The following is a 19,301-nucleotide window of genomic DNA, read 5'->3' as shown; positions in this document are numbered from 1 at the left end:
TTTCTGAGGTGAGTTATTTTCTCAGCTTTAGCTAGTCGTTAATATTGTTTATTAATAAACAGGAAGGAAGAGTAGCCATTTATAATGTCTATAAACAAACAGGGGGTAAGAACATAGGTTTATGTTTTCTTCATAAATAACTCTAATAGTTTCATTACTAAAAGAGTAAAATCTTGAACTTTGTTTTCGGTCCCCAAGTAACAATATTTAGGTCCCTGATTTCCAGGTCCTTAAGTCACATTACATAAGACTCCTTATCTTCAGGTCCTTCAGTTATACGTCTACCAGCCACAATATTCAAAACTACTGTCTTTAGGTCCTTCAGAAGCAATATTTAGGTCCTCCAATGAAAGCATTTATAGGTCATTTAGTCTGTATCAACCATCACAGTGTTTAGGTCCACCAGTCGCAACACCATTGTCTATTAGTGTAGCATAAATCTGGTGTTCATCAGTCTGCTTAAGGAGATTTTTTTTTATTATTTTACCTTCAGGTTTGTTATTATCACAAGTGATACATTCCTCTTCATTATATATATATATATATATATATATATATATATATATATATATATATATATATATATATATATATATATATATATATATATATATATATATTATATATATATATATATATATATATATATATATATATATATATATATATATATATATATATATATATATATATATATATATATATATATATACATATGAACTATTTACCTAATAACTGGTATTTGTTTTAGCAATCTGGCAGGTAACGATTCGCTGTCATTTGGGAAAGATATGAGCTGTTGCTGTATCTCTATTAGCATAGCCTCACACGCAAACACCTTTCTTACACAATATCAATTTTGGTATTCAGAATTTCTGCACAGTCTTGTATTTGCAATTTATGTCCATAATGTGAGCTCTGTCATTTTAATTACAATATCGAACATACTACGAGGAAAAGCCATCACCCAGAGCATTCAGAATATACATAAAATACGACTATACTTTCTCGAATGCATTCCTTACATTATGTCATTGCAGACTTGGTTCTGTACCCTCTCATGTTGGATCATAGTCTGTAAAAGGTCTTAGCTTTAGGTCAAGTTCCACTTGTTGTGTTATGCTTTTGGTAGACAGCCATTGTGGCGCAGTTTGAGACTTAGTCTTCTGATGCATATGTCTTGTGTTCTCAGACTGTGTGCTTAAGTGAAGCACATTATGTGTCTTGAGATCTATTCTGACTTGTTCATGCGTTAAATTTCACCAATAATTGATGTGCTGAACTCTATTTCTGAACTCTTTGGTGAGAATTTAGCCTCAGGAAAATCTTTTTTTTTTACGTACTAAGTAGTTGGCAGACTTTGTATTGTCCAGCTTTATGGAGTCAACCTATTTTAGGATTAAATAGATCTTGTCTCTAATGACTTTGCTAGTGTTTACACTTTGCATTTTATAGATGCTTTGACTAGAATGGTATGTGCACACACCTGCATTGTGTTCACTTGAGAGTTTAGATTTAGCCACCGAAGTGGCTAGTTCATTGTGCACCCATATCCATCCTGTGGATGGTAGCGCAAGAGTATATGGATACACATAAGGTCTAGGAACTAGGCCCCAGAAGGGGTTAATTTACATGAGAACATGTGCTAATTGCACACTTTTATACTTATGTGGGTCTTAAGAGCTTTGTGTAATACATATATGTTTGGTAAGTCCGGTGCTCGAATGAACATCATTTGTCAGTTCGTTAAACATTATTTCATGTGGAACATAACCTTGTAATCAGTTATTATTTCTCGTGGAGATTGTTGATAAATAATTGTACGAGATGCTTTATTTACTAAAGATAGATTTATTTTTTTCTTTTCTGTTTTACCATATCCCTAGACCGGTGTAATAATGAAAAAAATTACACCCCTCGATCTACACTTGATAGTAGAATCCAAACTGCTTATAACAGAGTGGCACTGTCAGAGACTTTCGTCCGCAAGTGTTGAAGTTTGCATATAACAGCCCTACGGGAGGACATTTATGTATCTAGAAGACACAAGGCAAGGTTACCAAATATGTTACTTGTCACACATGCACCAACCTGTGGTGTAGAACTTGTAAGGTTGTACATTACGTGTAAACAGGTATGAAAAACTACTTAGGGAAACAAACATGTTTCCTTGTGGCTTGTACCAGCATATAATGATGTTCCTCCACTTTACTGATAATCTGTAAGAGAATATTACCTCACAAAAGTTTGAAGTTCAGGATATGCTTTATATGATATTCTTGTTTTTATTCACAGACATTTCAGGTATTCACATTAGCTTATTATGGAAGTCATCCCTTTTCCATTTATATTAATTAATCACTTTAAGGGTAGTTTGAGCGTAATCGTTGAAACTTTAACCAAAGTTTGAGAAAATAGCTTCTAGAATAATTCTGAGACGTGTTTAGTGCGACAAATTTTCGTTCGTTTTATGTGGTAGATGTTTTAGTAAAGAAATAAGGATTTTAGCAAGGATTTTACAGTAATTGGGGCTTTATAAGTTATTGATGCGGTCACTGCAATGCATATCAAGTGACTAAGCAACTTTTCTATAATAAACTAATAATAATGTAATATCTGCTTAACAGCGCCTGTGGGACCAATGATGGGTGGCGTTACTGTAAGATTCATAGTGAGAGGAAACGCACCACTACTAGTGTCGGGGCTGTTACTATACAGCCACACACTCTGCTTCCTTCCTTCTCACCTTGTCTCACGTTTCACTCTAATATAAGAATAAATACATTGCCTTGGAATACAGATAAAACGCTCTTAATCGCAGGTCATTGTCGTAGGAAGATCAGGTTCACTGTCCTTAACTGTACAGTACCTCTTGAGAAAATGAGGTAACTCAGACGCTTATGTGGTCACACGGATCATTCCTCTAAAGCCAGTTGTAAGAGTTCTGGTGGGCACGAAAGATAAACTTGTATTTTATTTGGTGTTCGTGTTTTTGGTATTAAATTATTACGGTCACTGTTTGCATTGTATTTGTTACAAAGGATACCTTCTCATTATCTATAATATCTAGGTTTTTACTTTAATAATCCATATTATTTTCTATATAAACCACTTTTACAACATTGCATATATATATATATATATATATATATATATATATATATATATATATATATATATATATATATATATATATATATATATATATATAGTATAGTATATGTGTAATACTGAATGAGCAGGTTGAAGTGCTGAGTACGAAATACTGATAAAGCAAATAAATTGCACTCCTACATTTTGTCAAGCTGCCAGGTGTGGTAGTCCGCCCCATCACTTGCTCCGAGATAATCAGTTAGTGATTTACTGCCGATTGGGGAAGGTGTGAGCTAATACTTTGTCTCCATTAACATATCCAAACACCATTCCTCCACAATGTCAATGTTTAGACTTGGAATTTCTGCATTTTCTTGTGTGTGCAGCCTTTGTCTCTATTGTGGACTCTGTCTTTATAACTACAATGTTGAACATAGCCGTTGAGAAAAAGGGTCATTACTCTGAGCTTCACATATATTTATAGAATACTGATACGCTTTTACAAACACGCTTCTCACATTATGTCATTGTGGACTTATTTTCTACAACTCGTCACAGCTGAACGTAATATGTGAAAGGTCTCTGTTCTAGATCATGTTTAACTTATTGTGATTTGCTTTTGGGAGATAGCTCCTGTAGAGCATAGTGTCTCCTGTGGGGATAAATTTTGAGCCTAGGTGTAGTACACTATGTGCCTTGGTATTGACTTGGGCTCATTTGAGTGATAGGTTTTACTTATGACTGATATACTTGGCTAAATTTCCTCACTGTCTGTTGAGAACTCAAGGATTTGCTACTGCATACTAAGTAGCGAATGGACTCAGTATTTACCCAGCTTTATGAATTCATCTAATTCTAGAACTGTACGGAATTTGTCTTGTCTTGATGGTGTCTACACAGTGAATTAAGACCATCGTCTCCGATCATTTAGTAAAGGCAGACTCACACGAGAACTGTGTTGACTTGCGGTCGTGTGTGAGTTGCAAGCTTTGATACTTACTCAGGTCATAAAATTTGTATGTAATATATATTTTACATGATTAATCTAGTATTAGATTTTGAGTAATTATTATTTGTAGGTTGATTAACTAACATTTGGCATACGGAACTTAAGCCTGTGATCAGTTATTGCTTCATACTTACGTTATATTGGGATTACTATTGCTCATACAGAGTAAATAAATTTGTACAATAGAGAGAGGTGCATTTTACACTTCTTGTTTTATCATAACCATAGACTGGTGACTAGACTTTTTATTTGATATCCGTGAGATCGGACCGAGTTTCAGAAGCAGAAACAAGCAGCATGTCTCACATTAAGTAGGTATCTACCGTTATTAGACAAGCACCTGCAAACTCAAATAAATAATTATTCACACACACACACACACACACACACACACACACACACACACACACACACAAAATAAGGTGATGTGAGTACACAGAAGAAACGAGAAATAATATTTAAGGTATGGAGGCCGATGGTGATACCAGAATTCTGATTGTATATAATAATGAGAGTTGAAGGTAGTGGTCAGACTTTGTCTCACGTCTCCCTGAAACAATAAAGAATTACTGAGTACACTAATAATATCTATATACACATACATACACACAGCATGTATATATATATATAATATATATATATATATATATATATATATATATATATATATATATATATATATATATATATATATATATATATATATATATATATATATATATATATGGTATGGATATTTAACATTAATGACTAGATTAGATAAACGGTAAATGTACATATATTAACATTCAATATGACTGTTGATGAACTTTGTACAAATGTATATGAATTAAGATTTGTATTTGCTACATTAAAACCTTAAATTGTTTTATTTTTTTCAGGATTTTATGAAATGGTTGGTTAATGTATAAAAATAACAACACTGTTAATATGATGCTGCAGGTGATCCGCTGCTCACCTTTTGTGTACTGGAAATTAACTGATCAAAATTTATATATCTACACTTAGCAGACCTTGCTGCCATTATTGCAGCTAGCAGACCTTTCTTGCAGTCTTGCATTAGCAGACTTTAGTGGCATACTTGCAGTTAGCAGACTTTATTTGCATACCTGCAATTAGCAGACTTTATTTGCATACTTGCAGTTAGCAGACTTTATTTGCATACCTGCAATTAGCAGACTTTATTTGCATACTTGCAGTTAGCAGATTTTATTTGCATACCTGCAATTAGCAGACTTTATTTGCATACTTGCAGTTAGCAGACCTAATTTGCATTCTATTACCAGTGTTTTTTTCCTCAGAAACTTTGGCAACTAAGACATCATATGCTACTGGAAGACATAATATAAATTTGATATAGTTATATGCTCCAAAATGACCAAAATCATATGCTCTTATTAGCATATTTTTTTCTCCTGTCACATAGCCAAAGATCTTGGAAAAATTTAAATTTTTTTAATTGTAGCTCTACCAGCTTACTAGAAATATATATATATATATATATATATATATATATATATATATATATATATATATATATATATATATATATATATATATATATATATGTATACTTCTTTTCATGTCATCTTATATAAAATTGCCTTTATAATCTAAGTGTAATATATCCAAAATTACGTGATTATGTATTTAAAATAGAATATGCATTTATTGTGATTATCATTTACACTTCTCATAAATTTAAGTTTGGAATGTTAAAAAACTGTATGTAAATAGTTGAGTGTTGTGTTTGTTGGAGACTTGAGGTGCTACTGTGCACACTAGCACAGTCTGTGGTGTTACAGTGTACACCAGCACAATCTATGGTGCTACAGTTAACACTATCACACTGTACACTGTTACAGTGTACAGCAGCACAGTTTGTGGTGTTACAGAGTATACCAACACACTGTGTGGTGCTACAGTGTACAGCAGCACAGTTTGCAGCAACACCATGCTGGTTTATCAATCTTTCAGTGATGTCTCTGAAGTACTTTGCGTGGGCAGACACAAGCAGAACATTGTTTTACGCGGACGTTTCTCCCATAGCAGAGTCCAGCATAGAATGAAACATGCTGCATTAAAATATCTGTTCAACATACTTGCGCTTTTTGTACAAATTCTCCTCTATATCGCTACCTTTAATCTGAATACTTCCTGTAACTTATTAATTACTTCAATAAAGTATCTTATGTAGGAGAGTGTAGTCACAAGTTACAAAGTGTAGTTAAAAGGAGACACAGGATATATACACCGAGAGGTGTATGTGTCTCAGCGTATTTATGCTGAAAGTTTTCATTAATCCAAATCATAGTGTTTACAGTACTCTTGTCTCGTGGTGGAAAGGTTATATCCTGCCTTAACGACAGTCGTGTAGTCGATAGGTCTGAAACCCTGTTGACTTTTTCTGTAGCCGAGAGTAGAAGATGCCTCGATCAGCCCTGGACCATTATCAAGTGGCTTTCATCCATCTATCCCTTCAAGGGTGGAGCCTTGATGATGGTGACGGGGCTCCTAAATCCAAGGAACTGGAGGGACTCTCCCATCTCTTGGATCAAACCCAGTTACCTCCTCTTTCCCAGGAGCTGTATAACCCCTACAGGTTTAGCATTTACCATTCATCCTCGATGCTTAGTGTAAGTGATTCGTCCATGTTTGATTCTACAAGTGTCTTGTCTCGTACCTGCTAACCACTTGAAGTTACAGTACATCGAACACCGTATATACCAAATAAATAATACACGAGACACTACATATATCTTACAAAGGTATATTATCATAACTACTACGCTTATTTACCACAATATATACAGTAGCAGCACCCATTAGGAAAATTAGCCTATACAAAAACATTGTTATTTTTAAAATATTGTGTCGCACTTCATTAAATATGTTCTTCATGTTCTTCACTAACATGTGCACCATTACAATAGAACATGTCTCTAAAAATGCTACTGCTTAGCATTCTGAGGTATATATAAAAATGACAAAGGGATTTAACTCTCATGGCACTGTCACCAATTCCATACCCTGGAAGCCATATCAATAAGGCTTATTTATTCTTTTATGCTGCATTTGGAAAATATTTGCTACTGAAGTGCCATCCAAAGCTTGAAATTGTTGAAGGTGCCACATATGGACGTGTTGCAAGTATTGTTTACATGATATTACTTCTTAAACTATTTAAGTGTTTCTTATGAAGTGATGAGAAGATCCTTTTCTTTCTGTAAATGATTCGTATTATTGTTAGTATCACTGCATCATTTATTTCTTCGCACATAATACATTCATCTTATGATGGCTGTATTATGTGTGCCTACTACAGTCATGTGCACATAATACAGTCATCTCATGATGATTTGTGTGTAATATAGACAAGACTACGTGCTCAGGGTGATGCAACACAATTCTCACTAGCTCCAAAGTGCTTGAGGTCACTGCAGTCTCTTTACACTCAACATCACTGTTGTGTACTCTGCAACTCACTACACAGGTCAGAATTGTTCATTGTCCTTACACTCAACACAGCTATGTACTGTGAAGCTCATTACACAGGCCAATCGTATTTAATGTCCTTAGGCTTTACACTAGTGTCGTGTATCTTCTACAACTCATTACGCAGGTCAACATTACTCAATGTCCTTACATCCTACATTACTGTATACTCTGCAGCTCATTACACAGACCAACAGTACTCAGAGACCAGACAAACTACAGGGCGGTGTTCTGCTCATAACTGAAGCCAGGGGTGTAACTGAAGGAGTGCAAGATCTGGGGTTTAAGCAGTTCATTAGCGTCGTCTTCGTCGGCTATGAGAGTAGAAGAGGTGCTGGGCGAGACGCGATACTCTTCGTTCACATACCCAGCACTGCTGGACTCCAGGTTCGAGTTGCTTTTCTTCAGGATACTCTTGGGTTTACATTCACTGCTAGGGGTGGTGGGAGAGCGGCCCAAGCTGCCATACGTGGTGAGGTTGTCAGTAGTGTTGTGGCGGTTAGCCAGTGTCAGCCGTGGCCTTTCTCTCACTGAAGGTGACCTGTCCCGGGTGTTAAGACTGTCCAAGGTCACCTTCGTTGACTCCACCTGTTGAGAAAGCCTCTTTTAGTTTATGAGTTATTCAAGAATTTCTTTGAAACGTAAGTAGGTAGGTAGGTAAGTAGGGGGAATTTTACATGTCAGCAGAAAATTTCTCCTCCCATGAATGCTAATAAAAGTAATGAGTGCAATGCTAATGTTACTCAAAGCACCTTCCGGTTGTCAATATATAACAGGCTCCCGCTTCACACATATGTGAGAGATGGGTAATGCTTCCATGAATGGTTGCTTATGTATTTACAGAATTATTACATGGATCATCAACAGATTATCATGTGACACAACGAAGGGTTACAACTTCTGATATAAGAGCTTCCTTGCATTGCTCTGTCGTCCAAAGAAAACAGTATGATGTGATGCAGTTCTTTATTAAATGAGATTGGAAGACATGTACCCCAACTGTTTTGTTGCTGCTTGAGTGTCCTGTTGGCTTGTGTTTGCAGAAAGGGTTTTCTCTTATTGAAGAGAGCCTCAGTGTAACACTGAAATATGCAGTACTCATCTTACCTTCATATGGGTTGCTTTACGTCACTGACTAGTGGCGGTTACACTTCCATTTGACTTAATGATAGACTAAATATACTTATATATTCAACAATGATGTTTCAGTGCATGTGAAGCTTGACGATTCTCTTCGGGATGCTGATGGTTTACTCCACAGTTTCGTAATGTCTGCCTTGTAGGGTAATAAGAGTTCTAATGGCAAAATAGTTTGTGGTGTAGGGTACAAAATTGTTTTATGGTGCTGAATCCTATATACAATACACTGAGCCGGTTAACATTATATGTGATTTTCATACCAAATATCGTATTTTACAAATAACAAAAAAATGCACAATACCGTGACTGGAACGATACACAAATAACCCGCACATAGAAGAGAGGAGCTTACGACGACGTTTCGGTCCGACTTGGACCATTTACAAAGTCACACTAAGCAGAAGTCCTAAGCTCCTCTCTTCTATGTGCGGGTTATTTGTGTATCGTTCCAGTCACGGTATTGTGCCTTTTTTTTTTTGTTATTTATGGACCCCGCAGTTAAGCGTCATATTCTCTCCAACTTTTTTAATGTTCTTCCCTCTTTTAAACCCCTCTTTCGATCTTATGAGGCTGCTCTTATTGCTACCAGGCGTCATAAGAATCAGCTTCGCTTCCTACGTGACTGTCTTGCTGAACAAGTTCTGCTACCTTCCTTCTCCCATTTCCTGAAACCCAACCCACTGGGCACTCCCTTTCCTGATCATGCCCGTCTCCTACTTCAACAGCTCATTCTTTCTACTAAGTCACAGGTTGAAGATGCCTTCTTTACTTTCCGTCAGCGTCAACGTGCTCTCTTTGCGGCTCTACCACAGGATCTCTGTAACCTTCTCTCTACCATTGCCTTTGATACTGCTCGCCTGAATACACAAATTCATTCTTCCAAACTACAAAATAAACTTCAACGTCTCATCTCAGCTAGCCCTTGGTCTAAATTCTCCCTCACTGACTGTGTTACTAATCTGTCTTCTGTCTCACTCTCTCAGTATGAGCTTGAACTTCTTGGTTTTGGCCTTTCCTTTGCCACTTCGCCTACTCCTCGCGCTGGTATTGCCCTGATTAGCTCTTTTGATTCCTTTCGTCAATCTCGCTCCCGTAATCTTCCTGACTTGTCCACTTTTCGTGGCGCTCTCCTTCCTGTTCTTGGTAATCTGTTTTCTAAGAATCACCACCTACCGCGCCGTTACCAACTTGCCCTTTCTTCTCTTAAATCTAACACTAACATTGTCCTACTATCTTCTGACAAAGGCAATTCGGTAGTTATCCTTGATCGCGAGGATTACCTCCGTAAAGCTGATGTGTTGCTCTCTGACTCACGTACCTACACTCCTCTCGTTTCCAACCCTCTTGATCGCATCAAGAGAACTTTCAACAAGAAACTAAGGACTCTCTCCGACTTTGACCTTGTTCAACGGTTTCGTGTCATCTGTCCCTCTCTTCCCTATTTCTATGGCCTTCCCAAAACTCATAAACCTGATATTCCTCTTCGTCCTAGAGGTTCTGTCTCTTATTCTCTTGCTTCTTGGTTGGCCAAAACCCTCACTTCCTTTCTTGGTACTTTTTCTCCTGCCCACCTTCGTCACTCTCAAGACTTCATTGAACGGGTTCGCTCTCTCCCAACCTGTAAGATGCTTAGTCTTGACGTTGAGTCCCTCTTCACCAATGTCCCTCTTGATGATGTCCTTGATTTCCTTAGAGATAAGGCCCTTGAAGGGTTTCTACATCTCCCTATACCTATTGAAGTCTTTCTTGATCTTATCCGCCTCTGTGTGGACTCTAATTCCTTTTCCTTCCAAGGGAAATATTATTCTCAAACCTTCGGTGTCGCTTTGGGCTCTCCTCTCTCTCCTGTCCTTTCTAATCTTTACATGGAATACTTCGAGACTGTTCTTCTTCCTACCATCGATGTGCAACCTTCTCTCTGGCTCCGCTATGTGGATGACATCTTTACTCTGTGGCCTCATGACTCCAGTCTCTTCCAACCTTTTCTTGAAGCTTTTAATAATCTTGCCCCTTCCATTAAGTTTAAAGCTGAATGGGAATCTAATTCCTTGCTTCCTTTCCTTGATGTCCATGTCCACCGCTCAGATACAGGTTTTTCCTTTTCCGTTTACCGAAAACCTATGCACAGTGGCATGTACGTTCACTACTTTTCCTATCATGTTTCTCCTGTCAAGAAAAGTGTTCTTATCTCCCTCTTTCTCCGTGCCCTCCGCATCTGTGATCCTCAGTTCCTCCCAGCAGAAATTTCCACTCTTCATAATTCGTTTTCCCGTCTTGGCTACCCTTCCCATTTCATAGACTCTGCCTCCTCACGTGCTAAACGTAATTTCTTCTCTCCCAAACTCTCTACTCCTGGGAACTCTTCTGTCCTCTGCCTTCCCTACATTTCCGATCTTTCTAATCTCAACAATTCTCTCCGTCCCTTAGACATCAAGCTTACTTTCCGCCAGACTAACACTCTTCGCACTAATCTCGTTCATACCTCTCCTCCCTCTACAGATGTTCCTGGTGTCTACTCTATTTCTTGCTCCTCCTGTCCTCTTCAATACTTTGGAGAAACTGGCCGATCTCTTTCTGACAGACTTAGGGAGCACAAAAATAGTGTTAGGCTTGCCGACACTAACAATGCTCTGTTCTGTCACGTCAGAGATCACAGCCATCCTACTGACTGGTCTTCCGCTAAAACTGTCTACCCTACTTCCAACTCTAACAGTCGCCGTCTAGTTGAATCCTCTCTAATACACAACTTTCCTTGTATGAATCTTAGTCCTGGCTTCGTCTCTGTAGATGCCTTTCTCTCCCACTACATTGTAAAATGCTCCAAACTTCAGAACACCAGTGACTTAACCTGATTCCTCATTTTTCTTCTTCTCCCTCTTCCCCTTTCCTCTTTCCTTTTTTGTCTTTCTTTCTTCTGTCGCGTGTTTCTGTTCCTTCATTATTTGTTTCATCACTTCCCCTTCCCTCCACCTCTGTGCACTTGCTCTCCCTCTGTGGGCACCTAGCTCCCTTGCAGTGCTACCCTTTCTTTGTATTTGACTGGTTCCTCCTCCTTAATTCCCCACTACCACCACTACCACTACTACTACTACTACTACCACCACTACTACTACTACCACCACTACCTCTTCCTGCCTATATATAGCCGCCCTGCTCACTTCTGGTTAGTGTGACTTTGTAAATGGTCCAAGTCGGACCGAAACGTCGTCGTAAGCTCCTCTCTTCTATGTGCGGGTTATTTGTGTATCGTATTTTACGTTGTACTGTTTACCAGGAAGCTTTTCATAGTACATGTAGCCCATCTGCCACAGAAGCTCACGTATCACCGAAGAATTTCCCATCAGTGCAGTTAATGAAGTTTGTAGTACGTTGTACAAATACACTATCTGAAATGAAGTGCAGAACTGCCCCAAATATTTTTTCTTACTTTGAACTGCTTTCTTAACTATTTAAAAATATCCTCTCCCCTTTTCCTTATAGCAATTATTATTCTGTAGTTATGCTAACCCACTCGGTAAAAATTTTAACCCTCACTCCTCTTAAAAAAAAAAAAAAAAAAAAAAAAAGTAGCAAATCATAGATCTTACAGCTTTACCTGTTCCATGGCCATCCTACACTTCTTCTTGAGGGCGACGATTCTGTCCAGTTGGCCTCTGATGATCCTCACGTTCCAGGCGAAGTTCTCCATGGCTCTGTTGGCCTTCTTGCCCTTGATACCGTTGTAGGAGAGGAGGTTCTCCAGGGTGTCGTACATGGCCAGGGCAGGCTTGAGGCGGGACTCCAGGGACACCCGTAGGTTCTCAACGTGAGCCAAAAAATGATGGATCTCCAGCAGAACCTGTGGATGTAACTAACTTTACACGAAGACAGCCTTGATGTATTTATTATTATTATTATTATTATTATTATTATTATTATTATTATTATTATTATTATTATTATTATTATTATTATATACTTTTATCAACATCATCATCACATTATAATTATTATTATTTTTATATAATTTTATTATCAGGATCATCATATTATTATATTAATGATTATTTAATATTAATATTAAACACCTACGGTATTACGGCCATATAACACCCTAGGTTTTATGCAAGTATGACACCCTAGGTGATAGGCTAGTATGACACGTTATATAACAGGCTCATATGACACCTTCGGAGCTACGCAAGTATAACACTTGGTGTAAAAGAGCAGAACAACACCGTGGGTATCAGTCTAGTACCAATACAACATAACACCGTGGGTGTTAAGTTAGTATAGCCTCTCGTGTACCAGGGCAATATAAGACAATGGGTGTTAGGCTGTGTGTACAGACCTTCTCCATCGCAGTTTGCAGTCTGTGAAGGTGTGAAGGGAGAGGCCCAGGTCGGGAGCTTCGCAGGAATGGCACCTGCAAATCACAATTACCGTACATTACAGCACTGAGTACATGGGAGACGTGGCTATATATATATACATACATATATATATATATATATATATATATATATATATATATATATATATATATATATATATATATACATACATATATATATATATATATATATATATATATATATATATGTCGTGCCGATTAGGCAGAACTTGCCATCTTGTCTTAAATAACAACGCTCATCTTGCCATATAGGACAAGTGAAAATTTACTTATGCAATAATTTCGCCATAATCATTCTGAACCTAACGAAAAAAATATATTTCATTGTGTTTGTTTAGTATTAAATTATTGTAAACAAATATAAAATATATTTAGTTGGGCTAGGCTAAAATAAATTGTTCTTGTTATAACAAGGTTAGGTAAGTTTTCTAAAATTCTTTTGGTGCAAAATTAAAAATTTTTACATTAACATTAATGAAAAAAAATATATCTTTAAACATATAAAAGAAAATTTCAGAAAGGACTTAATTTTAAATGAGTTCTAGCTAATTGACTAGTTTTACATATTCGGCACGACATATATATCTATCTATATATATATATATATATATATATATATATATATATATATATATATATATATATATATATATATATATATATATATATATATATATATATATATATATATATATATATATATATATATATATATATATATATATATATATATATATGCAATAAGATCACAGTAAACAGGTGATTTCAGAATATGCAAAACAACCACTCTGAAAGAATAGAGAAATTCCAAGCGCTTTCGTGACTACTCACATTATCAAGGAACTATGAAAGTAAAGCATCCAAGGAAGCTATATAAGGGGTCTGGCCAACACCTCACTATCAGATCCCAGAACGGTTAAACACGTGACGCGCGCCGGCCCAACTGGACAGGTCCTTTGCACAACTCACCAACAAACTATTCTACCCAAGAAAATTGAAAAATTATTATTTGTCCAGTGTATTATTAAATTCTTCCCAAATTCTATTAATTATAAATGGATCTAATTTATATAAACCAAAGGAAATATTCATATTATTGTTAAAACTGCTTTTTATGAAACAAGATTCAATTATATTCCTGTCGACCATGGACTTGCTTGATACTACTTTCTCAACTTTTTGAAAATCAATTGGATGGTTAAAATCTCTTACATGAATAAATAGAGCATTGGAATCTTGTCCAGTTCTAATGCTATATTTATGTTGTTTTAATCTTAGTTCGAGATTTTTACCAGTTTGACCGTAATAAACTTTATCCTTGTAAAATTTGCGATAAAGTTTATTACGGTCAAACTGGTAAAAATCTCGAACTAAGATTAAAACAACATAAATATAGCATTAGAACTCGACAAGATTCCAATGCTCTATTTATTCATGTAAGAGATTTTAACCATCCAATTGATTTTCAAAAAGTTGAGAAAGTAGTATCAAGCAAGTCCATGGTCGACAGGAATATAATTGAATCTTGTTTCATAAAAGCAGTTTTGACAATAATATGAATATTTCCTTTGGTTTATATAAATTAGATCCAGTTATAATTAATAGAATTTGGGAAGAATTTAATAATACACTGGACAAATAATAATTTTTAAATTTTCTTGGGTAGAAAAGTTTGTTGGTGAGTTGTGCAAAGGACCTGTCCAGTTGGGCCGGCGCGCGTCAGGTGTTTAACCGTTGTGGGATCTGATAGTGAGGTGTTGGCCAGACCCCTTATATAGCTTCCTTGGATGCTTTACTTTCATAGTTCCTTGATAATGTGAGTAGTCACGAAAGCGCTTGGAATTTCTCTATTCTTTCAGAGTGGTTGTTTTGCATATATATGTATATATATATATATATATATATATATATATATATATATATATATATATATATATATATATATATATATATATATATATATATATATATATATATATATATATATACGTATATATATATATATATATATATATATATATATATATATATATATATATATATATATATATATATATATATATATATATACATATATATATATATATATATATATATATATATATATATATATATATATATATATATATATGGATCAAAGTAGAATGACATGGAGAGCGTATAAATCTGTAGGGGAAGGAAGGCGGGGTAGGGGTCGTCCTCGAAAAAGTTGGAGGGAGGGGGTAAAGGTGTTGTGGTCGAGGGGTGCTTGCGTGCGTGAGCGTGTTAGATAGGAGTGAATGGAGACAAATGGTATTTGGGATCTGACGAGCTGTTGGAGTGTGAGCAGGGTAATATTTAGTGAAGGGATTTAGGGAAACCGGTTATTTTATACAACCGGACTTGAGTCCTGGAAATGGGAAATGGGAGAGGTTTGGGATATTGGCAGTTTGGAGGGATATATTGTGTATTTTTATAGGTATATACTTCTAAACTGTTGTATTCTGGGCACCTCTGCAAAAACAGTGATTATGTGTGAGTGAGGTGAAAGTGTTGAATGATGATGAAAGTATTTTCTTTTTGGGGATTTTCTTTATTTTTTGGGTCACCCTGCCTCGGTGGGAGACGGCCGACTTGTATATATATATATATATATATATATATATATATATATATATATATATATATATATATATATATATATATATATATATATATATGCATATATATATATATATATATATATATATATATATATATATATATATATATATATATATATATATATATATATATATATATATATATATATATATATATATATATATATATATATATATATTTATATATATGTAAAATTGGTCAATTAGCAAGAACTCATTTAAAATTAAGTCCTTTCTAAAATTTTCTCTTATACGTTTAAAGATATATATTTTTCATTAATGTTAATGTAAAAATTTTTAATTTTGCAACAAAAGAGTCTTAGAAAACTTACCTAACCTTATTATAACAAGAACAATTTATTTTAGCATAACCCAACTAAATATATTTTAGATTTGTTTACAATAATTTAATACAAAACAAACACAGTGAAATATATTTTTTTCGTTAGGTTCAGAATGATTTGCGCGAAATTATTGCATACACAAATTTTCACTTGTCCTATATGGCAAGATGAGCGTTGCTATTTAAGCCAAGATCGCAAGTTCTGCCTATTCGGCACGACATATATATATATATATATATATATATATATATATATATATATATATATATATATATATATATATATATATATATATATATATATATATATATATATATAAGATTCTTTTGGTGCAAAATTAAAAATTTTTACATTAACATTAATGAAAAAGTATGTCTTTAAACGTAAAAGCGAAAATTTCAGAAAGGACTTAATCTTAAATGAGTTCTTGCTAATTGACCAGTTTTGCATATTCGGCACGACATACACACACACACACACACACACACACACACACACACACACACACACACACACACACACACACACACACACACACACACACACACACACACACACACACACACACACACACATATATATATATATATATATATATATATATATATATATATATATATATATATATATATATATTAACATATTGGCTGTCTCCCACCAAGGTAGGGTGGCCCGAAAAAGAAAATCTTTCATAATCATTCACTCCATCACCGTCTTGCCAGAGGCGTGCTTACACTATAGTTATAAAACTGCAACATTAACACCCCTCCTCCAGAGTGCAGACACTGCACTTCCCATCTCCAGGACTCGAGTCCGGCCTACCGGTTTTCCTGAATCCCTTCACAAATGTCACCTTGCTCACACTCCAACAGCATGTCAGGCAGTAAAAAGCATTTGCCTCCATTCGCTCTTATTTAACACGCTCACGCATACTTGCTGGAAGTCGAAGCCTCTCGCACACAAAACATTCTTTACCCCCTCCCTCCAACCTTTCCTAGGCCGACCCCTACCCCGCCTTCCCTCCACTACAGATTTATACACTTTCGAAGTCATTCTATTTTGTTTCTTTCTCTCTACATGTCTGAACCACCTCAACAACCCCTCCTCAGCCCTCTGGCTTAGCAGGGGTTGTTGAGGCCCTCGTGCCGAATAGGTAAAACTGGTCAATTAGCTAGAATTTTATATTAATTTAATGATAAACAAATACAGTGAAATATATTGTGTTTCATTAGGTTCAGAACGAATTTTGCGAAATTATTGCATACACAAATTTTCGCTTGCCTTATTCGGCAAGATGAGCGTTGCTTTTTTTGCCGAATATATATATATATATATATATATATATATATATATATATATATATATATATATATATATATATATATATATATATATATATATATATATATATATATATATATATTCGGCATATGGTTTCCTTTATAAGTAACTATGGATCTCGGTATCTTAGAATTATTAAAAGAAAACGACATTTTGAAAATCGACGAGAAAAATAACTTAACATAAGTGAAATATAAATGTATCTCAGTGTACATACACCGACAAATAAATATGGATTTATATACGGAGAGAGAGGTTAATGTCTTTGTATATATACACTAAGAGGTGAATTTTAGCATATAAACTGTATAAGGTGTATATGTCTTAGTGTATATACTCCAATAGATAAATATCCTTAACGGATTATCAAGGTTAAAACGCTCTTTGATAGCATATATGTGAGCTGCAGACTTTATGTCCCACCGACTGCAGTGTTTATATCCCATCAACATTTCACGAACAATGATTCGTAGGGTCATACACAGTCTAGATACCAAGAGGAAATCAGGTTTGATCCGCAAAAGAAAGGGCAGTTCCAAGACCATGAATCAGGACCCCATCACGTCCGTCAAATCACTCCCAGTGAAGGCTGAAGAGGAAGCTGCCTACCCCGTTCTCCTCCTGGATAGTGAGACGGCTAGTGTCAGGTGTGGCCATGTAGCGAGAGATGGCCACTCTGAGGCACTGCTTCATGTTGGCCGTGTGCTCGAGGCCACACTCGTCCTGCAGGTCTGACCAGGCACTCTCCACCTTACTTTGCTCACACTCAGCCTCCACCAGCACCGTCGACGCCTCCTGCAAGTAAGGAGAAAAGGGGTTACATTCCTGCAGAAAGCACGTCTTCAGCCTCACTAATTTTTTAGTTAAATACGAAAAAATCTTTAAATTCTATATGTCTAAGAATTTTTTTTTGCTTTAAATTAATGCTTTTGCACCATACATTCCTTAATTTCAATGGAAAAAAATCGGTTTCCCTAATAATGCTTGAAAATTAAAAAACAATGAAGATGTGAAAACAGGAAGTCACATCTGTCGAACCTTCGTTCGAACACGAATGCATAAAACATATACATGTATATGCATAGTTGTTTAAATACACGTGTACATTCAGGAGCTCCTGTGCACACATATATGCACACACTTTCTTGCACGTATGTATTTACAGGTATTCATGTAGGTATGTATACACTGGTATTCGTACAAACATCTATGTATTCATATATTGTATATATACACCCACCGTACACAGACCACCAGCACAGTTTGTATTCCTATCTCTCAAACGAAGGTTATACATATGGGAAAGTAACCCCTGTATATTGATACATTATTCCCTCCTACTTTACCGGAAACTCTACGTATAACGCTATAGGCTAAGTTAGGTGAGATTCATCAGGAATCTTACCTAACCTAAGTAGGAGCCTGAAGCCCCTCAGAAGAGGCACTCTCTAGTTATTTCATAGAAACCTATTTGTTTATTAAACCTAACAAAACTTACACAAAAACTTACACAAAATCTGAACGAGTCTTACATTAAGCAAATCACTGAAAGTTTGAGGATGATTAAAAGAGGCATTCTCTATTATTGGTTGGTAGCTAAGGGTTCCAAGTTTGTTAATTATGCCAGTTAGCAAATTTTCATCTACATTGTCTAAATTTAATAGGTATCAGTCAATCTATATTATGCACCAACCATGAACGATTAAAGCCGTTTAGAAGAAGTATGCTGTACTTATTGTGTGGAAAAGAATGTAAACTTTTAAAAACGTAACTTGAATTATCACCTACACACTGCTATAACAATCTCAACCTTCTCTCAAGTAGGATACATCAGTTTTGAAAGT

General features: G+C 35.5%; 1 protein-coding gene across 2 annotated transcripts in view; it reads right to left on the bottom strand.

Annotated features, from left to right (window-relative positions):
- Nucleotides 1-1,257: 1,257 nt before the first annotated feature.
- LOC128691308 (inactive phospholipase C-like protein 1) overlaps nt 1,258-19,301 on the bottom strand; it is a 276,887-nt gene continuing 258,843 nt past the window's right edge. The window contains exons 17-21 of one of the 2 annotated variants that reach the window (XM_070091631.1): nt 18,067-18,252; nt 13,068-13,142; nt 12,333-12,575; nt 7,965-8,185; nt 1,258-4,652 (exon numbers count right to left, since the gene is read on the bottom strand). In XM_070091631.1, coding sequence (XP_069947732.1) covers nt 4,643-4,652; nt 7,965-8,185; nt 12,333-12,575; nt 13,068-13,142; nt 18,067-18,252 — 735 coding nt within the window. In that variant the 3' untranslated portion in view covers nt 1,258-4,642. Of the gene's footprint in view, nt 4,653-5,681; nt 8,186-12,332; nt 12,576-13,067; nt 13,143-18,066; nt 18,253-19,301 lie in introns of those variants that run through there. The other variant, XM_070091630.1, reaches the window with a different exon arrangement.

The sequence above is a fragment of the Cherax quadricarinatus genome, chromosome 36 (assembly GCF_038502225.1).
Source record: "Cherax quadricarinatus isolate ZL_2023a chromosome 36, ASM3850222v1, whole genome shotgun sequence".
NCBI classification, from domain to species: Eukaryota; Metazoa; Arthropoda; class Malacostraca; order Decapoda; family Parastacidae; genus Cherax; species Cherax quadricarinatus.
The sequence above is the reverse complement of the archived record's forward strand: the minus strand, read 5'-3'. Positions and strand labels throughout refer to the sequence as shown.